The sequence below is a fragment of the Helianthus annuus genome, chromosome 13, assembly GCF_002127325.2.
Source record: "Helianthus annuus cultivar XRQ/B chromosome 13, HanXRQr2.0-SUNRISE, whole genome shotgun sequence".
Lineage (NCBI taxonomy): Eukaryota > Viridiplantae > Streptophyta > Magnoliopsida > Asterales > Asteraceae > Helianthus > Helianthus annuus.
Window position 1 is genome coordinate 133,476,604 of NC_035445.2, and position 23,597 is coordinate 133,500,200.

Sequence of the window (23,597 nt, forward strand, 5' to 3'; positions counted from 1 at the left end):
ATGCCTATATGTGTGGTTTAGGTCCCGTATAGGCTTATATGTGTGGTTGAGGTCCCTTATAGGCCTATAGGTGTGGTTTAGGTCCCGTGTAAGCCTATAGGCATATACAAGACCTATAGGAAACCTATATGAGACTTATACTACACTATACGATACGATACTTGATGTGTGTAAAATGCAACATATAAATTACATCAAATGAGGCATAAAACTAACCCTTTTTTAGTACTAATGTTGGAAAAAAGTGTGCTTTTGTCTTCCTTTTGTATTTTCAGGATTAAATGAGCTCAAATGAACAAAAGAAGCAAAAAGGCAGCTAAATCTAACATAAATACAAGAAAATAAATAAACGTGGCATGCCCGACCCCTTGATAGCATCCTCCCAAGCAAAAACAAGAGAATAGAAGGCTGAACACGCCCCGTGCTCAATGAACACGGGGGCGTGCCCAAGTGTCTGCAGAAAACACAAAGTTGCAGAAGCTTCTATCACCCACCACGGGGGCGTGCCCAGCGGACACGGGGCCGTGGTTAACTCTACGATTCGCAGAATCTAGGAAAATTTTGATAGTACAGATACGCTTCTGCACACGGGGTCGTGCCCAGCGGACACGGGGATGTGGTCAACTAATGCAGACAAACTGCAATTAATGAAGAAATAGAAGATGGGTGGACACGGGGTCGTGCCCAATGGACACGGGGTCGTGTCCGGGCTTCTGTGCAGGCTATAAATAGGGGTGCTTGGCTCACTTGCAAATCATCCCTTGGCAAACCACCTCTCTCACACTTCACCCACGCACCACCACCATCACAACCCACATCCACCACCATCATCCATCATCCATCATAGAATGTGTGTAATAGTCTCGGGATCCAAGATTGATGGTAAGAGTTCTTGACAATCAAAGGCCATGTCTGCCTAAGTCTCATACATCACTTGGTGAAGACAAGCATTTAGTGTAATACTTTTTATTTTTAATCTTTTCGCACTTTTTCTCTGGTTATGTATTAATGACTTTAATAACTAGTTTCTTATGTTGAATGTGAGTCTTCCTTATCATTTGTCCGTGATGTCTTGGCATTATTTTACCAGTCTATATAAAATAAAAGATTTACACCATTCATATCTCCACGGTCTGTATGGAGATATGTTGGCTACCTGGTCGGGGGTTAAGGGAATGGTTTGGTAAGAGTCTTGCATTGTTTAGTGTATAGATCTTGCAAGGACCTGGGTCAAGCTTAGTAGGACTCTTCAATACCCACTGGTATTGGATGGCAGGGGTTCGAATTTCTTGATCCCCTCATATGTAAGCTACTATTAAAACATTAACCCGACTACTTAGGATTGTATCCCTGCTGACTCAAACTACTTAGCCGAGGGTAACATCACCTTCAAAAAAGGGGCCTACCACATTACGCATTAATAACTTAATTAATTATCTTCCAATAATCCAACCCTTTAGGATTGTATCCTTGCTGACTCAAACTACTGGGTTGAGGGTAACGTCACCTTCAAAAGAGGGGCCTACTACTATAACTAAGATAATCTCTTAAAAAGTGCAAAAATGCGAAAATAATCAAAGGTTACACTAAAGGCGAGTCGGATCCAAGTGATTCATCTTGTCTATCTGTTTTTATTTTATTTTTATTTTCAGCATTTTAGTTTTTATTTTCTAGTTTAAAATCTTTTTCTAAATTTTTGATTTGATTAGACGTTGAGGATAAACCGGTATTAAAAGCTCTTGTGTCCCTTGGACGACCTCGGTATCTAACCAACACTATACTACGCTCACGATGGATGCACTTGCCCATATGTGTGTTTGGTGTTAGTAAATATCGTGTTTTATAAATTTAAAACTTGACTAAAGTGGTTAAAAAGGGCTAAAAATATACATAAAAATATATTACACCACACACGCATCAATACTATACTATACGATATACTATAACACCCGTATAGGCTTATAGGTGTGGTTTTGGTCCCGTATAGGCCTATAGGCATATACAAGACCTACAGGTAACCTATACGAGACTTATACTATACACTATACGATAGGATACGATGCAATACGATCTGATACTATAGGATACCATACAACACCCGTATATGCCTATAGATGTAGTATTTAAAAATAATTAACGGTATGATATTTAAACGTTTATAGCATTCGAACCGCACTAGACGTGGTACAATAATTTAATTTAAACGATAACAATATAATACATTTGAACCGTATATACGTTTTCCTAAACAATTTGACGATATATAATATTATTAGTATAACATTAATGGTTATATATTTTAAGCGATTTAACGTTGGAACTGGGTGAGAATTTATACCACAAATACATCAAAATAGAAAAAAAATCTAATGGGTTATATACGCTGCGTATAGCTCCTATACGCAGCGTCCTATACGCAGCGTATATAACCCTTGTTTTATGTGCAATGATTGCTGATAAGGTTCTGAAATCAATGGTTTATATACGTTGAGTATAGCTCTATACGCAGCGTATAGCGGTAACCCTATACGCTGCGTGTAGACCTATACGCAGCGTAGGTAAACTTTAATTGTGCAGATAGCCAACTGATGTGTGTAAAATGCAACATATAAAACACATCAATTAAGGCATAAAACTAACCCTTTTTAAGTACTAATGTTGGAAAAATAGTGTTTTTGTCTTCCTTTTGTATTTTCAGGATGAAATGAGCTCAAAATCACAAAAGAAGCAAAAAGACTACTAATTCTACCATAAATACAAGAAAAGGAACAAAAGTGGATTGCCCGGACCCTCAACGGCACCTCCCAAGGCAAAGGAGAAGAAACAGAGTCTGAACACGCCCCGTGTCCAGCGAACACGGGGGCGTGCCCAGGAAGCAGCAGAAAAGACAAACCAGTAGAAGCTTCCATTGCCCACCACGGGGCCGTGTCCAGCGGGCACGGGGGCGTGGTGAAAGTACAGCAGACGCATTAATTGTAATTCGCAATTACAATTAATGAGGAGAGAGAGTGTCAGGCGGGCACGGGGCCGTGTCCAGCGGACACGGGGCCGTGTCCAGCCTTCTGTTCAGCCTATAAATAGAGGAGCTTGGCTTCATTCTCTCTCATCCCTTGGCACACCACCTCTCTCACACCTCATCCACCACCCACCACCACCATAACACCATCATCCACCACCATCATCCATTGTCCATCGTAGAGTGTGTGAGTCGTCTCGGGATCCAAGATTGATCGTAAGAGTTCTTGACAATCAAGGCCATGTTTGCCTAAGTCTCTTACATCACTTGGTGAAGACAAGTGTTTAGTATAATACTTTTTATTTTTAATCTTTTGCACTTTTTTATTTGGTTTTGTATTTAATGACTTTAATAACTAGTTACTTATGTTGAAGGTGATCTTTCCTTATCGTTTGTCCGTGGTGTCTTGGCATTATTTTACTGTCTATATAAAATAAAAGATTTTCACCATTCATATCTCCACGGTCTATATGGAGGTATGTTGGCTACCTGGTCGGGGGTTAAGGGAACGGTTTGGTAAGGGTCTTGCCCTTGTTCAGCGTTTAGAGGTCCTGCTTGGGACCTGGGTCAAATTTAGTAGGATCTCCTTCAATTCCCATAGGTATTGGATGGCGGGGATCCAAACTCTTTGACCCCCTCATAAGTTAACTACTATTAATACTATAACCCGGCTATTTAGGACTGTATCCCTGCTGACTCAGACTACTTAGCCGAGGGTAACGTCACCGCCAAAAGCGGGGCCTACCACAATTTGCATTAATAACTTAATTCATTATCTTTCAATAATCCGACCCTTTAGGATTGTATCCTTGCTGACTCAAACTACTGGGTTGAGGGTAACGTCGCCTTCAAAAGAGGGGCCTACTACAATAACTAAGATAATCTCTTAAACAAGTGCAAAAGTGCGAAAATAATCAAAGGTTATACTAATACACGTGTCGGATCCAAGTGATTCATCTTGTCTATCTGTTTTTATTTTATTTTTATTTTCAGCATTTAGTTAGTTTTTATTTTTCTTAGTTTAAAACATTTTTCTAACCTTTTTGATTTGATTAGACGTTGAGGATAAACCGGTACTAAAAGCTCTTGTGTCCTTGGACGACCTCGGTATCTTACCAACACTATACTACGTCCACGATGGGTGCACTTGCCCATATGTGTGTTTAGTGTTAGTAAATATCGTGTTTTATAAATTTAAAACTTGGCTAAAAGTGTAAAAAGGGGCTTAAATATACATCGAAAATATATACACACTAACACGCATCAAGTTTTTGGCGCCGCTGTCGGGGACACAAGGATTTTAAGAAAGTTAGGAATCAACGGCCTAATCATATTTTTAATTTTCTTTAATTTTTTTTAGGATTTTTCTTAGATTTTTAGCTTCTGCAGAGCTCAACACGGGGCCGTGCCCGCTGAACACGCCCCGTGCTCAATCATTGGAACTGACAATCCTGTTTTAAGTCAGACAGTAGGCTGAACACGGGGCCGTGTCCACTCAACACGCCCCCGTGCCCAAGATTCAGTTGCTGAAAACAGAATCGTTAGATCCCGGCGGTTGGTAATTTCTGACACAAACATGAGTAATAGTAATTCTTTTTACTTTCGGCACTCTTATGGTTTGTGGTGTCGAATATGTGGAGGCGAACATGAGGAATTAAAATGTTTTTTCCTCACTTATAGGCCCCACTATATAGACCCACCGATTCCTTGTAACCTTAAGAGGGGCGAAAGTAAAAATAAGCACTATTTCTCCCTCGAATGCGCCCAGCCAGATATTCTAGGAGAAATGCTCCTTGACGAGCTATTTCAACTAGAAGAACTACTTCTCAATTGGTCAAAAGAACTTAGGAAGGATTTTTTAGATCCATCCCAAGATGATGACCATGAGGAAATGTTGGAACCGCATTCCGACAACCTCGTTGCTCCCGAAAATACCTTCTTACCTAGAAAAGACGCGGACGATAGTCGTCCCTGTGTCGATTGTGCCGTGAAGGACTCCCCATCGACTTCGTTCGATGCATACATAGACCTGAGCGATTCGGCATACACCTTCTTTAACGAGAGCCCGGGAAAGGGTTGGACTTGTCCACCTAGAATGAAAATAGGAATTACCCTCACCGACAACCTCTTGCGTTCTCGCCTTAGTATAGGACAATTAAGGTATCTTAGGCACTTTGGGGTTGTTCCAACAAGTCAAGAGCCACCCGATATAGATTAGCTCCTTAGTAAGAAACAAAACTCCATAAAACAGCCTACCGACACGGGGTCGTGCCCGGTCAACACGCCCCCGTGTTCACTCAGAAGATTCTCTGCTGATTCTGTCAGAATACGGACAAAATGTGTCAGGATTTTCTCTGCACACGGGGCCGTGTCCAGCGGACACGGGGCCGTGTCCAGTGTGCTGTCGTTTTCTTTAAATGCAGCCTGAATCCTGCTCATTTTTTACCACTTCACCAAGCAGAGATTCCTGGGATCTTCACATATACCATCCTAGGTAAGTGCTAAAAGAAGGTTCCTAAGGACCATCTTGTCTTTTCCACTTTTGTTCATTTCTCCTTCTTCCAAAAATTTTTCAAACCTTACCTCCATGGAAGCTTGGAAACCCATGATTCCAACCTTCTATGAAAGGTTTGTAGGAGTTTTTGCTACAGATTCTTGTCTAAAGTTAGTTCTATAACTTTGTTTTAAATTATCTAAGCTTAAAACACAATAAAAGTGTATTAAAATAATTTAAAAACCTGGAGTCGTTAGACAAAAATCCTGCAGATAGCTGAACACGGGGCCGTGCTCACTGAGCACGGGGCCGTGTTCGAGGTACTGTTTTGCAAAAGTTTAGTTATCTTCGGATTATTTCGCAGAAAATGGCCAGCAGAAACAGCGGAACATCTTCGAGAAATAACCGAAATGGAAGGAGGTCGTCTACGGCAGAGGATTCCCTAGTAAACTACGTTTACGCTTTGAGGGAAGCCATAGACGAGATGACGGGAGTAGAAGAAGCTTTGGTGGATCGTATTAATCATCTGACGGTAGGTTTGGAGGGCTGCCTACGAGAAGTAAATCTCTTGCACCAGAGATTAAACCTTCTCGCTTCCCCGCCTTTGGTCCCGGTGATAACCCAAAGGGCGTGGAATGTAGTACCCGAGGTCATCATTCCAGCAGAATGGCACGCCATGCACCAAGTACCTCAACCAAGGGTGGTGCAAGGAGTCCCGGTGAGCGTTCTTCCTCGAGACACCGAAGAGAATGAGGCTACCTTTTACCTCCCAAGGGAGATAGAAGAATGGCTTTGAATGACAACCGAGGAGCCATCGGCTAGAGAGAGTTACTACATCGGGAAGCTATTCCCGAAATTTTCTTAAATAAGTAGAACCTTATGATGACCTTATGTATCCCCTAGTTATTTAGCTAACTTAATGTAATGTCTCTCTATGATTTACAATGCTATGATGGTTTTTATGATTGATGGTTGTCGTGAGTATAAAACACACTCATGGTGGTAATGGATGAAAAAGGGAACGAGGAAAATGGAACCATGCACAAAGAACATAGCAACCCGACAAAAATCTCCATCACAGAAGGCTCAACACGGGCCGTGCCCAACCAACACGGCCCCGTGCTGAGCCCCTGCAGAAAATCACCCAGTTCAGGTAACTGGACACGGGCCGTGTTCAGCGGACACGCCCCCGTGTCCAGGCTTCTGTTTCAATTCTGTAATTTTTGTTACTGGCACTTGACCACGGGGCCGTGCCCGGTGAACACGGGGCCGTGTCCAGGATGCCAGTAACATAAATCTTTGCTTTTTAACACACTTTTATACATTCTAATCAACCAAAAATATTATTTTTGGACACATTGAGGACAATGTGTAATTTAAGTGTGGGGGGGGGGATGCTAAAACCTTGAAATTTTGCAAAATCCTAAACACAAGCCTTACACAAAACTCTATTGGAACCGCTAAACACCCCAAATTTTTTCAAAAACTTTTTCATTTTTTTATTTACTTGTCTTAGTTTAAGTTGGGAATAACAAGTTCTAAAAAGGTTATATTTTTACAAGTTTACAACCGATAGCGTCGTGATAAAAAAAGAACCAACATAAGAAAATTATGAAACGGTATAACAAGTCTAGTTAAAAATTCGATTATATATGCTTGGTCACATTAAAAACCCATTCCCACAAAAGTGAGTTTTGAGCCTTTATTGAGCACAAAAATACACATATTCAAATTAAATGCTCATTTTTCGTTTCTTGTGTGAATAGCCGCTCGGTCCTTTCAAATCTAGAACTTGCCACGACGATACATTCCCGGTCCTTACCAACTTAAACCCAAGTAAGTAAATGACGGAGGCATTAGGACTAACCATTTTTTTTCTTTCAAAACCATTATTTTTCATTTTTTTTTACCTACCCAAAATCCCCCTAGATAGCCCCTTTGAGCCTAAACCTTTCATTTCATTACCCCAAAACCCTTTTTACCCACCAAAAACCTTTTTATTTATTTTTTTAGTAACAAGTTCGCTTTTTCGTAAACTCACCTTTTTATGTGACGATTGAAAAAAAAAATGATGAAGTCAAAAACAAACAAAAGCTATAAAAGCTTGTTTGGAGAAATACTTCAAAATAAAAAGTCACTAAAAACAAGGTACTTCACGAAAACCGACGCTTGTTACGATTTTCGCCCTTTTTACTAACCACTAACCAACCACCCACCTTTAAACCCAAGCCTTCACCCAAAAAAGTCCTCTTGATATTTACAAAGGTAAAAAGTTAAAAAGGAGGAGGATTGATTGCTTGGCAAGCCTATGGAAGACGTAAGTTCCGTACCGCTCTCGAGTGATTCACTAAAATATACACCTTCGACCGAGTGTTGAGTGATCTCCCGTGAGGTATGTGAACTTGTATATAAATGGAATTTTAATAAGGCATGCTATGCCCAAATAAGTAATTCATCTTATGAAAAGTTCAAAATAAATCATAACGAATAGGATTGTAAATAAATAAAAATAAAACCTATAAAAACCTTGGATTCCCGACACTCTAGGACAAGCTAAAAAACTTCTCTTCTACCTATTCCATTTGGGAGTGTAAGCCACATTTAAAGAGTTTTGCTTGAGGACAAGCAAAAGTTCAAGTGTGGGGGTATTTGATGTGTGTAAAATGCAACATATAAAACACATCAATTAAGGCATAAAACTAACCCTTTTTAAGTACTAATGTTGGAAAAATAGTGTTTTTGTCTTCCTTTTGTATTTTCAGGATGAAATGAGCTCAAAATCACAAAAGAAGCAAAAAGACTACTAATTCTACCATAAATACAAGAAAAGGAACAAAAGTGGATTGCCCGGACCCTCAACGGCACCTCCCAAGGCAAAGGAGAAGAAACAGAGTCTGAACACGCCCCGTGTCCAGCGAACACGGGGGCGTGCCCAGGAAGCAGCAGAAAAGACAAACCAGTAGAAGCTTCCATTGCCCACCACGGGGTCGTGTCCAGCGGGCACGGGGGCGTGGTGAAAGTACATCAGGCGCATTAATTGTAATTCGCAATTACAATTAATGAGGAGAGAGAGTGTCAGGCGGGCACGGGGCCGTGTCCAGCCTTCTGTTCAGCCTATAAATAGAGGAGCTTGGCTTCATTCTCTCTCATCCCTTGGCACACCACCTCTCTCACACCTCATCCACCACCCACCACCACCATAACACCATCATCCACCACCATCATCCATTGTCCATCGTAGAGTGTGTGAGTCGTCTCGGGATCCAAGATTGATCGTAAGAGTTCTTGACAATCAAGGCCATGTTTGCCTAAGTCTCTTACATCACTTGGTGAAGACAAGTGTTTAGTATAATACTTTTTATTTTTAATCTTTTGCACTTTTTTATTTGGTTTTGTATTTAATGACTTTAATAACTAGTTACTTATGTTGAAGGTGATCTTTCCTTATCGTTTGTCCGTGGTGTCTTGGCATTATTTTACTGTCTATATAAAATAAAAGATTTTCACCATTCATATCTCCACGGTCTATATGGAGGTATGTTGGCTACCTGGTCGGGGGTTAAGGGAACGGTTTGGTAAGGGTCTTGCCCTTGTTCAGCGTTTAGAGGTCCTGCTTGGGACCTGGGTCAAATTTAGTAGGATCTCCTTCAATGCCCATAGGTATTGGATGGCGGGGATCCAAACTCTTTGACCCCCTCATAAGTTAACTACTATTAATACTATAACCCGGCTATTTAGAACTGTATCCCTGCTGACTCAGACTACTTAGCCGAGGGTAACGTCACCGCCAAAAGCGGGGCCTACCACAATTTGCATTAATAACTTAATTCATTATCTTTCAATAATCCGACCCTTTAGGATTGTATCCTTGCTGACTCAAACTACTGGGTTGAGGGTAACGTCGCCTTCAAAAGAGGGGCCTACTACAATAACTAAGATAATCTCTTAAACAAGTGCAAAAGTGCGAAAATAATCAAAGGTTATACTAATACACGTGTCGGATCCAAGTGATTCATCTTGTCTATCTGTTTTTATTTTATTTTTATTTTCAGCATTTAGTTAGTTTTTATTTTTCTTAGTTTAAAACATTTTTCTAACCTTTTTGATTTGATTAGACGTTGAGGATAAACCGGTACTAAAAGCTCTTGTGTCCTTGGACGACCTCGGTATCTTACCAACACTATACTACGTCCACGATGGGTGCACTTGCCCATATGTGTGTTTAGTGTTAGTAAATATCGTGTTTTATAAATTTAAAACTTGGCTAAAAGTGTAAAAAGAGGCTTAAATATACATCGAAAATATATACACACTAACACGCATCACCAACCAAGGTGTGCCACTAGTTTCAGCCTTTCGAATTAACCACGGATCCTCATCGGTAACTCACTTGACCGACGTAAATAAAAAAGTAATTTGAGTGTTTATTATAAAATTTGGATAGTCATCCTGTTTACAATATATAACCACGGATCCTCATCGGTAATTGACGAATCCGGAATTTTTTTCCAGTTGGTTCGTTTTGGTAGACTCTCACTAAATTTTCCTATATCATACAAGATTCTTACTAATTTTTTCTATTTTTTCCATAGTAAATGGGTTCTTGTGAACCCACAAACAAGGCTGAATTCGCGACCGAGTAATTCACTTGACCAACGAAAAATTCCTTCGATTCATTTGTTTAGTAGTGGTTGAGTTAATGGCTTAGTGATCAACTTGAGAGACCTACCTACCTAATATAAGTTAGATACACTAAAATGTATCACTTTTATTAAAGATCATGGGAAATACCTATTTTGTCTCATCTAAAAAAGTGTGAAATTGGTCACAAACCGAAAGTAAAGAAGACAACATCATATCAAAGCAAATATATATCCTTGCCAGTAATAATTAACTTTAAATATGGGTAACCTTTAACTTTATCCCCCCAAAATGGCATCTTCATATACCTTCTTTCCCCTACACACTTCAAAACCCTAACTACATCATAAACATACATTTCCCAACTCTAACACAATGCTCTCCCAATGCCAAAGCCATCGGTCCTCGGCCCGCAACGCCGCACCAACCCGCTCATCTGGTGCCTCGCCTTCATCTGCGCCCTCGTGGCCACGATCATCATCGTGGCCGGAATCGTGGTTTTCATCGGATACCTAGCAATCCGCCCCAAAGTCCCACTTCTCTATGTCCACGCCGCCCGCCTGGACAAACTTTCCTACAACCAGGCGGGCGTTCTCGCGGTACGTTTAATAATCATCATGAAAGCCGAAAACCATAACATGAAAGCACATGTTAGTTTCTACGACACAAAGCTTTTACTCGGGTACCATGGGCTCAGCATCGCGAAACTGGTGGCGGATCCGTTCGATGTGCTGAAGAACATGTCCAGGGAGTTGTACTACGTGGTTGAATCGTCTCCGATCCCGTTGGAACCGCCGGAACAGTACTTGACCGAGCAAAGTTTGGCGAAAACTAAAGTGATGCCGTTTTTCTTGAAAGGGAACTCGAGGACCAGATGGAGAGTTGGGCCACTAGGATCCGTGAAGTTTTGGTTGCATGTTAATTGTCATCTACAGTTGCCGATTGATAATACTGCTGTGTATCCACATTGCAGCACCAAATCACATTGACAAAGATGAGGGATGATAATACACGTATACAATATGATCTTGAGTTGTGAAGATGGGTGGTGTGTTTTTGTATAAATATTAGTTCATATAAAGATATATTTGTAAGTTCAATGCATGCAATAAATAATGTAATGTGTACTTTGGCTCAAGGTGGTGTTTAATTGGTAAAACATCCACAATGGGTAAGTAGGCCTCTAAGTAAGCCTATTAAAGAGAGATGTTGATGTGAAAGAGAGAGTGATTAGTCTCTAGTCATGGATTGTTATTTGGAAAAAAAAGGCGTGCGAGGGGAAAGAAGAGAGAACGTGACGTGTAATTTTTTGCTAGAAAATTTGGACCGGTAAATGTGTGGAACCTGACACGTTGGTGATGCTCTAGTTTAATTTTAATAAAGAATTCCACTATATCATGTGATAATTTTTTATGCTATCTCAACTATAATAAATTCGAAAAAATGTTATGTGCCAATCTCTCCTTTAATCTAAAAAATAATAATAATTATATATTAAAATAATTTTATATACATTATTATATCACTTCGATATTATTAATAATTAATATTAGTTATCTACTTATTTCTACTTTAATTAAAAAAACAAATTTATTGAAAGAAGATAGGATAACAAAAAAATTTATAAAACATATATTGTAAAAATATATATAAACAATATATATATATATATGTTTAAAACATATATATGTTCTTAGATCGTGAACAAATTCAATTCCATCTACTTTGATAATCCTAATACGTGGTCGAATAACGTTGTTTGTAATTGCATAACTTAATGTTTTTACATGGGTTTTAATTCCGAATAGCCTACTTTTAATTAAATTTGTGTTTTGCAGGTTTAATGGAGTTTAAGGTACTTTTTGGGGGCTTTACGGGCCACCGGGACGAAAAACGGACCATCGGGACGCGAACCGGGTCAAATGGGAGCAAGAATTAAGAAAAACGAAGATTATGACATACAAAGCCCGTCGGCGACGCCACCCTAGGCCGTCGGCGACGCCCCACATAAAAGCACGTCGTCAAAAAGGTACGTATCCAGGAAAATAGCACGTCGGATGAAATCAGGAAAACCAGACCCCATCGGCGACGGCTTCGGCTGGTGGGTTTCGCGAAATTGTTGTCTTGGTTGTTGGGGAACGAATTAAAAACGTTTTTTGACCAAGTTTTTGGGGGTTACACTTCCCTTGAGTTTGAATAATCATCTTGGAGCCAATACACACCATCTCTTCAATTCCCAATCATCGATTATCACCTTCCATCATCCGAATCAACTCGAATCATCATCATCATTCATCTTCATTAACCATCCACAAACCCTAACCATTCATCCATCATTCTTTCCACCATCATCTCTCACCGAAACCCTAACCATCAACCATTCCTCCATTCTCCAAGCTTCAAGATGATCCAAATCGCGTTCCTATCATCCGGTGATCAAGTTCCTTCAACCATGAGCGGTTAATCACCTTGGTTTCACCCCGGTGTAGGTAGTTGTACTATCTAGCGTTTCGATTTGTGTTTAGTTTTGACTTGTGTGACAAATTGTGTTTTGATTTTGAACACCTTTGATAATTGTCGTGTATTTGAATTGGATTTGCAAATTGTCGAACGATGATAAAGTTATGACTTTGTGAAATGAATCTGTGCACTTATGCGTTATCTTGGCTAGGATTTACTTGTGTTGATTACAAAGTGCATTCTTGTCTGTTCTTAGGAATGATGATAATTATTGGCACCTAAGTCACGGTACACTAAATCCGTTAATCATTTATCCAATTAGGTCAATTCTAAAACTTGTAGGAACCTAGGTTTGCAATTACCGAAACCAGGTTTGAACCCTTTCTCTCATTATTGTTTTCTTTATCTTGTTTACACAATCAAGTACATTTCTTGCATTTGCTAATTCCTAGTAGATAATCAATCTAATTTAGTTAATTTTGTTCAACATCTTTTCAACAAACAAAAACCATAGAAATATTATAGCAAGCTTCATAAATTGTGACATTTGTTTAATTCAATCAAGTCCATTCGCAAACCACATACTCTTCATGGTGCGTCCCCTTTACTACCACTAGCTATTTGTTAAGGGTAATTAGGGCTTATAAATCTTATCTTTGACCGGGGCGCGACATTCCGATCAAATTTTGGCGCCGTTGCCGGGGAGTGCGTGCGCTTTGTGTTTGGATTATTGTTTGAATTTTGTGATTAACTGTTTAATTTGCATAGTTCTTTTCTTGTACTTTGTCTTTTTCCTTGTTACGCGGTGTAACACCCCTAAAATTTCTACTTGAGAAATATTACATAATCAAAAACATTAATGTTAGTGTTCTTAGAAATATTACATAATCAAAATTGTGCTTAAAACGGATTCGATTTAACCAAGAAATACGAAATTTATCATTTATTTCTAAGCTCTATCGTAACTTACGGTAGACACCGTAAGTTACGGTAGCTTCTGGGAAGTTCTGGTTCCACCGTAACACAGATGAAACCCACCGTAACCTTTTGGTCTCTACCGTAAATTACGGTATATACCGTAATTTACGGTAGACGCTGGAAAGTTATGTTTGGTTTGATTTGTTTGTTTACTTGAATCAAGTTCTCGGCTTCCAATCATACAAACCAACATGTTTAATCCTCGTATTCCAACATGTCATTTATCAATAATAACAAGAGACCGAGTATCCATACTACGATGTACTGCCATGCCTTACTTGGTTATTCGACCCGTTTGGCTCATCTAAGGAATCCTCCGTTTTGATGACTACCAACGAGGTCTAACCAGATTCTTGGCTTATTATTCGACATAACGAATATCATCGCTTTAATCTAACTCAACTTTTAATACACAATCCAACTACATATATGATAATTATCAAAATTCGTTTAATGTAACGGGTCAAATTACATACCTTCAAAGCGCACCCTTTAGTCGTGCGTCTACACCGGCTTGTCCGCTCGTAGCTCCGACTTCCTTTCCTATAGAGTTCAATCACATTGTATTTAGAACTCCATTTCAATCATATATCGCATAATTTGTCAAATTATCAAAATTATGCGTTTCGACTTTGAATTTCAGTTTTAAGCCTTCTTTGAGGCATTTCCACAAACACTATAAGGGCATAATTTAATTTTATTCCTTTTCAAGTTCATAGCTTGCTATTTAGCTAAACTTAACATCAATAAAGCTTTCATATAGCATTTAAACATCATACTTTTTCTGAAATCACTTTCTATGATCAAATTACACTAGAATAATCATTCTAAACCCTAGTGTTCATCATCATCTTGTGAAACCCATAACCCACCTTCAATGTGTTCATGGAATTTCCTGAATTTGGACATGATTTCACATGTAGTTGTCTAGGTTTTACTTCTAGACACTATATCATCCATAATCTAACCAAATCACAAACATGCATCATCAAACTTTGAATCTCCCAAATTCATAAGAATTTCAAACAGAGAATTTTCATAGAATTTTACATACCTCACAACCCCCTTGTGATGAGGATCACGAATCTATGTTCAGATTTCGATTTGGGACAGAAATCAGCCTTCAATTGATCAATTTTGTGAAGTTAGGGTTTGGTGAGAAGCTTTGGTCGCTCCCCTGCGTTCTTGATCGACCAGACACACTAATTGTGTGTTTGGTTTTTTGTTTATTTTGTTTTAATAATTTCTAGTTTCAGTTTTTACAAGATTAACCCTTCCCCTTTTGTATAACTTATAGTTTTGCTTGTTTTTAACCCTATTATAAGTTATTTCTAGACCATTAGCTAACTAGGTTAGAACTCCTAGTTAGTAAATTCTTGTTTATTATACTTTATAATTCTAATATAAAGTTTTATATTTTCGGGGTGTTACAAGTCCACCCCTCTTAAAAGGGTTTCGTCCCCGAAACGAAAGTACATACCAAATAATGTAGGGTGGAGACGTCGCATCTCCTCTTCGGACTCCCACGTAGTGTCCGAACCTTTCCTATGCTCCCATTTGACCTTGACTTGCTTAATTACTTTGTTCCTCAAACTCTTCTCTTTACGATCTAAAATCGCAATTGGTTTTACCGCATAGTTGAGGCTGTTATCCACCTCGATATCATCGTAGTGGATACGAGCAGTTTCGTCCGCTAAACATTTTCAGAGATGTGACACGTGGAATGTTCTATGAATCCCACTCAACTCCTCAGGTAATTCCAGACGATACGCCACTTTGCCAACCCGCTCGGTGATTCTGAATGGCCCAATAAATCTTGGGCTCAACTTTCCTCTTTTTCTGAACCGTATTACTTCTTTCCACGGCGATACTTTCAGCATTACTTTATCGCCCACTTGAAATTCAATCGGCCTGTTTCGTTTATCCGCATACGACTTTTGTCGATCCTGAGCCGCTTTTAGGTGGGTTCGGACCATGTCGATTTTCTCATTCGTAGTTCGGATTATATCAGTAGGCGCTAGTCCTCGTGGACCCACTTCTCCCCAACATACCGGAGTTTGACACTTTCTACCATATAACATTTCATACGGGGCCATCTTAATGCTCGCGTGATAGCTATTGTTATATGAAAATTCGACCAAGGGTAGATAGACATCCCAACTACCCCCGAAGTCAATAATGCAAACCCGTAGCATATCCTCTAGCGTTTGTATTGTTCTTTCACTCTGCCCATCCATTTGTGGACGGTAAGCGGTACTAATGAACAGTTTAGTTCCCATTTGCTCTTGGAATTCACGCCAAAATTTCGAAGTAGACCGAGTATCTCTATCTGACACAATAGATATCGGTACCCCATGACGCGCTATGATTTCATTGGTGTACACCTCTGACATCTTCTCTGATGTATAAGTCTCACGAATCGGAATAAAGTGAGCACTTTTCGTCAATCTATCTACGACTACCCATATAGCATCAAACCCGCGGTTGGTTTTGGGCAATTTGGTCAACAAATCCATGGTGATCTGTTCCCATTTCCAAACTGGGATATCCAATGGCTGCAACTTACCATATGGTTTCTCGTGCTCCACTTTGACTTGCAAGCAGGTTAAACACTTCTCCACATGTTTCACAATATCTCTTTTCATCCCGGGCCACCAATAGTTTTGTTTTAAATCATTATACATCTTGGTCGCCCCCGGATGGATTGAATATCGAGATTTATGAGCTTCATCAAGTAGAAGCATCTTCAACCCATAAGTATTTGGAACCCATATCCTTCTGGATCGAGTCTTCAACCCGTTATTTCCATCCGACAGATCTTTCAACTGGCCGATTATTCTTTCTTTCTTCCAATTCTCCTCTTTCACTGCTTCTGATTGCGCCTCTCGGATACGTTCAAGTATACCCGAGGTCACCACCAGCTGCCTCGATCTTACTCGTATTGGGACATAGTCCGCTTTTCTGCTCAGAGCATCCGCCACCACATTTACCTTTCCGGGGTGATAGTGTATTTCACAGTCGAAATCTTTCACCGTTTCTAACCATCTCCTTTGTCGCATATTTAACTCCTTCTGATCGAAGAAGTATTTTAAGCTCTTGTGATTGGTGAATATGGTGCATTTTACCCCATATAAATAGTGCCTCCATAATTTTTAATGCAAATACCACCGCAGCTAACTCGAGATCGTGCGTGGGATATTTCTTCTCATGTATCTTCAATTGCCTCGAGGCATAAGCTATAACCTTGCCCCGTTGCATCAAAACGCATCCGAGTCCCGACAGTGAAGCATCCGAATAAACCACCAAGTCTTCGACCCCATCCGGTAATGTCAGTACTGGAGCTTGAGTCAACTTCTCTTTTAGCGTTTGAAACGCTTTTTCTTGATCTACAACCCAAATGAACTTTTCTTCCTTCTAGGTTAGTTTTGTTAGCGGTGACGCAATCTTGGAGAAATCTTGAATGAATCTCCTATAGTATCCCGCAAGCCCCAAAAAGCTTCTAATTTCCGAAGGGTTCTTGGGGGGATTCCATTTTGACACAACCTCGATCTTTGACGGATCCACCAATACTCCATCGGCACTTATGATGTGGCCAAGAAATTGTACCTCTCGTAACCAAAAGGCACACTTAGAGAATTTCACATACAACCTTTCTCGTCTAAGTGTTTCTAACACCTCTTGTAAGTGGTGTGCATGTTCAGCTTCACTTTTTGAATACACCAAAATATCATCGATAAACACGATGACTGACTTATCCAACATTGGCTTGCAAACCCGGTTCATGAGGTCCATGAAAGCCGCGGGTGCATTTGTTAGCCCGAATGACATCACGAGGAACTCGTAATGTCCGTATCTCGTGCGGAAAGCCGTCTTCGGCACATCTTCCTCCTTGACCTTTAGTTGGTGATACCCCAATCTAAGGTCAATTTTTGAAAACCAGTTCGCACCTTGTAATTGGTCAAATAAATCATCTATCCTCGGAAGCGGGTATCGATTCTTTACCGTGAGTTTTTTTAACTCCCGGTAATCGATACACATGCGCATGCTTCCGTCTTTCTTTTTCACGAATAGCACCAGTGCGCCCCAAGGAGACACACGCGGCCTTATGAATCCTTTGTCAAGCAGGTCTTGAATCTGGGACATCAACTCTTGTAATTCCGACGGTGCGAGGCGGTATGGTGCTTTTGCTACGGGTTTTGCGCCCGGAATCAATTCGATCCCGAACTCTACTTCCCGTTCAGGCGGTATCCCCGGTAAATCCTCCAGAAACACATCTTCATAGTCTCGTACTACCGGTACATCTTCAATCTTCCGAGATTCTTTCTCGGGTTCATTTGCGTATATCATGAATGCCTTACATCCTCGCTTCATAAGCTTGTGAGCTTTCAACATTGAGCATACTATGGGGTTGCCTCCTTTTTCACCATAGATAGTGACGTGTTTCCCGCTCGGAGATATTAACTTTATCTCCTTACGAAAACACACGACCTTCGCGTGGTGCTGAGATAGCCAATCTATCCCAACGACTACTTGAAATTCCCCCATTGACATCGGGATTAGGTCTATCAAGTATTCTTCATCGTCAATGCTTAATTTGCAGCCTCGACAAACATCACAAACTATAAAACTTTTGTTGTCCCCTATTTCAACTTCTAAGGGCACAGATAACTTTGTTAATATAAAAGAAGGATGTCGAATAAATCCATGTGAAATGAAGGATTTATTCGCACCCGTATCAAACAGTACACGTGCTGGAATTGAGTTAATTGTGAATATACCTGAGACTACATCGGGTTCTGTTTTTGCTTCAGCCGCGGTAAGTTGGAAGGACATAGCCTTCGCTTTGGGAGCTTCTGCTGGAGACTCTTTTGTGTCTCTCTTTCCAACCAACTCGGGACATTCAGACTTTTTGTGGCCGGGTTGATAACATTTGTAACAAACTGAAACTTTTCCGGTACATAGCGATGCAGTGTGTCCCGTCTTCCCACATAGCAGACACGGCTTGTCTTTGAGGCGACACTCCCCTTTGTGCCCCTTTCCACACACTCTGCAACTTGGCGACCCGCGTTTAGCCTCCACTTTCTTCCCCGATTCAGCAGTTCTAGCTTTCTTTGTAGGGCTTGGATTCACATCTTGTGCCCTTCGCTCACCCCTCTCAACTTGCTTCTTTAACTCGATTTCCCGCTCCCGGGCGGTGTTGATGATTTCTGTGAGAGTTTCCTATTTTGAGGGAGTCATAAACTCCCGGTATTCAGCACTCAGCATGTTTTAATAATAGTATATCTTCTGCTCTTCAGTGGTGACTAACTCGTCACAAAATCTCAGCTTATCCATGAAGATGCCCGTGATCTTATCAATTGATTCTCCCTTTTGTCTTAACTGGATAAATTCCTCTTTGATCCTGTTGATAACTGCTTTGGGACTATGGTGTTTAAGGAACGGTACCTTAAACTCATCCCAAGTCATGACCCTTGCCGCTTCGGCTCCCATTTCCTTCTTTTGTTTGTCCCACCAATCCTTGGCTTGATTTCTCAATTGACCCGTTCCGTAAGCAACAAAGTCACCTACGTCACAGTGGGTTCGTTCGAACACTCCTTCGACGTCACTTGCCCATCTTTGGCAGATTATCGGGTCAACTTCCCCGTTATAGATTGGTGGTTTGCACGCCATAAATTCTTTATATGAGCACCCTTTACGATCTCCCGTTTTCTCCTTCATAAGGTTGACACTATCCTCCAACCTTTTAACTTGCTCTTCAACAAGCGACAACACCGTATTTTGAATTTTGTCTATAAACCCGGATAGATTACCTTCAATTGCCTTCCCTACTTCTTCGGCAATTATTTCTTTCATTTGTTCGGTGCTTGTTTGCACCGGATTATCATCGTTTCCATCAGACATCTTGAAACTGAAATGTTTACATTTAAACGTTAAACATTTCATTTATAACTTTACTTCATTTGTTTCGGTTTAGCCAAGTTCCCAACTTGCTTTAACCGTTCACATTCGGTGCATTTTCCGGGTTTGAGTGTGTTAACACACTCTTCCCATGCACATCAATTCATTTATTATTTCTTACACAAATATAATCTGTTAAAATAATAAGTTAATTCTTACCGGACGATCGATCAAGCTTGAACCGAACACTTGTTGACAACCTTAAGCTCTGATTACCAACTTGTAACACCCTTAAAATTTCTACTTGAATTTAGTAATAATACATAAGATTTTATACAAAAGATGTCCAAATTAAAGCCTTAGTTTCAGAACCAAGTTCTAAGGTAACAAACATTAGTTATGTACCGACTAATTAAAACATCCATAAGTTATTTAGCAAACGGTTTACATCATAACATTGTTTAAACATAGTTAATGTATGCGGAAGCTTCAAAAGTAGTGTTCGGTTCTTCAACAAGTTGCTTGATCGCCATCCGTAGATTTGCAACACCTAGAAACTGAAATGTTTACATTAAACATTAATGTTAGTGTTCTTAGAAATATTACATAATCGAAATTGTGCTTAAAACGGATTCGATTTAACCAAGAAATACGAAATTTATCATTTATTTCTAAGCTCTACCGTAACTTACGGTAGACACCGTAAGTTACGGTAGCTTCTAGGAAGTTCTGGTTCCACCGTAACACAGATGAAACCCACCGTAACCTTTTGGTCTCTACCGTAAATTACGGTATATACCGTAATTTACGGTAGACACTGGAAAGTTATGTTTGGTTTGATTTGTTTGTTTACTTGAATCAAGTTCTCGGCTTCCAATCATACAAACCAACATGTTTAATCCTCGTATTCCAACATGTCATTTATCAATAATAACAAGAGACCGAGTATCCATACTACGATGTACTGCCATGCCTTACTTGGTTATTCGACCCGTTTGGCTCATCTAAGGAATCCTCCGTTTTGATGACTACCAACGAGGTCAAACCAGATTCTTGGCTTATTATTCGACATAACGAATATCATCGCTTTAATCTAACTCAACTTTTAATACACAATCCAGCTACATATATGATAATTATCAAAATTCGTTTAATGTAACGGGTCAAGTTACATACCTTCAAAGCGCACCCTTTAGTCATGCGTCAACAGGGGCTTGTCCGCTCGTAGCTCCGGCTTCCTTTGCTATAGAGTTCAATCACATTGTATTTAGAACTCCATTTCAATCATATATCGCACAATTTGTCAAATTATCAAAATTATGCGTTTCGACTTTGAATTTCAGTTTTAAGCCTTCTTTGAGGCATTTCCACAAACACTATAAGGGCAGAATTTTATGTTATTCCTTTTCAAGTTCATAGCTTGCTATTTAGCTAACCTTAACATCAATAAAGCTTTCATATAGCATTTAAACATCATACTTTTTCTAAAATCACTTTCTATGATCAAATTACACTAGAATAATCATTCTAAACCCTAGTGTTCATCATCATCTTGTGAAACCCATAACCCACCTTCAATGTGTTCATGGAATTTCCTGAATTTGGACATGATTTCACATGTAGTTGTCTAGGTTTTACTTCTAGACGCTATATCATCCCTAATCTAACCAAATCACAAACATGCATCATCAAACTTTGAATCTCCCAAATTCGTAAGAATTTCAAACAGAGATATTTCAAAGAATTTTACATACCTCACAACCCCCTTGTGATGAGGATCACGAATCTATGTTCAGATTTCGATTTGGGACAGAAATCAGCCTTCAATTGATCAATTTTGTGAAGTTAGGGTTTAGTGAGAAGCTTTGGTCGCTCCCCTGCGTTCTTGATCGACCAGACACACTAATTGTGTGTTTGGTTTTTGTTTATTTTGTTTTAATAATTTCTAGTTTCAGTTTTTACAAGATTAACCCTTCCCCTTTTGTATAACTTATAGTTTTGGTTGTTTTTAACCCTATTATAAGTTATTTCTAGACCATTAGCTAACTAGGTTAGAACTCCTAGTTAGTAAATTCTTGTTTATTATACTTTATAATTCTGATATAAAGTTTTATATTTTTGGGGTGTTACACGCGGGTTGTGTTACTTGTGCAGATTACAGGTAGTGCATGCATACAAGGAATTCCGGGAGGACTTCACCATTAGTCTACGAACCGGAAATTGAAAGAGTTGCAAGAAGGAATCTAGCAAGCCGGTTAGAAGCAACTCTTGTTTCTAACCAAGTCACTCAAACACCACAATTTACACCATCCATTGATACCGATTCAATGGCAAACCAAAATTCCAACCAAAACCTCAATTACCCAAACCTCAATCAAAACCAATTCCAAACTCGAGGAAATTTCAATCCCGCCCAAAATGTCCAACCTATACCTCAAGAGCAACCGGGTGGTAATAACAACTCTAGACCACCCACACCACCGTTCCGATACCAAAATCCCAACACCCCCCAAAGAACACCCCAATAACAAAACCTTCACCGACATAACTCCTTACCCAATAACCTTGATGACCGGAATGTTAATTCCGATCGTAGGGGCAACCGAGATCGTGGCAATCCCGTGAATGATGACCCGTTCTTTAACTTAGATGATTTGAGAAATGCTATCCCCGATGATGAGTCGTTTAGTGTTCCCGGTTACCAATCACCGGAGCATGTGAGTATTCACTCAGAATACTTAGAAGATGGGGGAAACTATTGTTATGGGCCATTTTCTGAACATATAACCTGGCTAATATTCTGCTTTTGATTGCTTATTTGAGATCAGGATACCGGATCAGGATATTGGTAACATCCTGATGCGATATCCTGGTAATAATTGATTTAACCACGTGCAGATTGAAGAGTATAAGTCTCCAACGTTCAAGTGGACTTCTTCTCCTTGAGACTCGGGCAAACCAGTTAGATAAAAGACGTTGAAGCCGGAAGATGTGGACTACAACGTTCATATGTGGAATATTCGCCGGATCCCAGAATAATAGGATAATTTGTTGCTTTCTTTTTACTATAAATAGATTGATCGGATCAGATTAAGTCACACACACTCTTTCGCACACTTTGCTCTCTAGCTACTTGCAATCACCACACGCAAACACTTGTACTCAAATTACATTATAGCACCTAGTTGATCCGTATCATATCCTGCACTGTATCCTGATATTTGAAGTAATAGAAGAACAAGGCAGCTGCGATTGTCAGCTCCCGAGGTTTTGTGCCGACGATCTAGATTGATCAAGGGCTTTCCTCGTACATCCTGTGTCACCCTTTACATTTTTGCTCATTGTTTGATCATAGATACAGCTCTATATCCTGAGCCGTATCCTGAAACTGTTTTTGCAAACAACTTAATTAACATATTTTTTTGAACACATTCTCTTAGCACACTACCTCACTTAACTAATTTGATCACTTAATTGCTTCGGTAATTTTTGACCAAAACAATTTGGCGCCCACCGTGGGGCAAGTGGTGCTATTTTTACTAAAAGCTTTTGCAAAATCGCTACTCGGTTTTCTGTTTTCGAAATTCTTTTCAAAACTGTTTTCAATGGCCTCAAGATCAAACATGGGCTCTTCCACCATGTCTGCTTCAACCTCTGCAACAATTGGTTCGGTGCTTCCACCACCTCCTCTGAGATCTCAAGCTTCTTCTCAAGGAACTGAAATTCATGTTGCCCGGGATGTTATCCCCACCCGCAATGTCCAGGGATCCGATCCTGTTTTAGCTTCTAATGAGGAAATTCTAAATTTGTTTGGTAGTGTACAAGAACAGATGAGGCAGCAGTAGGAAACTAATCAGATGCTGATGAGAGAGATATAACTCTTGAAGTCAAGCTCGAGCAGGCCTGCTGAAGATACTATCACTCCCTTGCAACTCAGGGCTTTGAACTTCAGTTCTGCGGTATATATCGAGGATAACCGAGGAAATATTGTGCCTAGCCATTCCCAGAATCTTACTCCTGAGATACCCTGATCAGTTAGAATATCAACTGTGAGAAGCTCAGGATATGCTTCAAGATATGGCCAAAACCCTCAGAACGGTAATGTATATA

At 39.9% G+C, this 23,597-nt stretch overlaps 2 protein-coding genes across 2 annotated transcripts; one reads left to right on the forward strand and one right to left on the reverse strand.

Annotated features, from left to right (window-relative positions):
- The first annotated feature begins 10,455 nt into the window (after window positions 1-10,455).
- On the forward strand, window positions 10,456-11,411 carry LOC110903250 (NDR1/HIN1-like protein 12). Its single transcript, XM_022149323.2, has one exon. The coding sequence runs from the start codon at window positions 10,538-10,540 to the stop codon at window positions 11,138-11,140; it is 603 nt and encodes a 200-aa protein (XP_022005015.1). The 5' UTR covers window positions 10,456-10,537; the 3' UTR covers window positions 11,141-11,411.
- Window positions 11,412-14,067: 2,656 nt separating this feature from the next.
- On the reverse strand, window positions 14,068-19,259 carry LOC110901733. The gene is made up of 3 exons (XM_022148526.1): window positions 19,035-19,259; window positions 18,368-18,809; window positions 14,068-14,132 (listed from the first exon to the last, which is right to left on the reverse strand). The coding sequence occupies exons 1-3, from the start codon at window positions 19,257-19,259 to the stop codon at window positions 14,068-14,070; spliced, it is 732 nt and encodes a 243-aa protein (XP_022004218.1).
- Window positions 19,260-23,597: the final 4,338 nt, after the last annotated feature.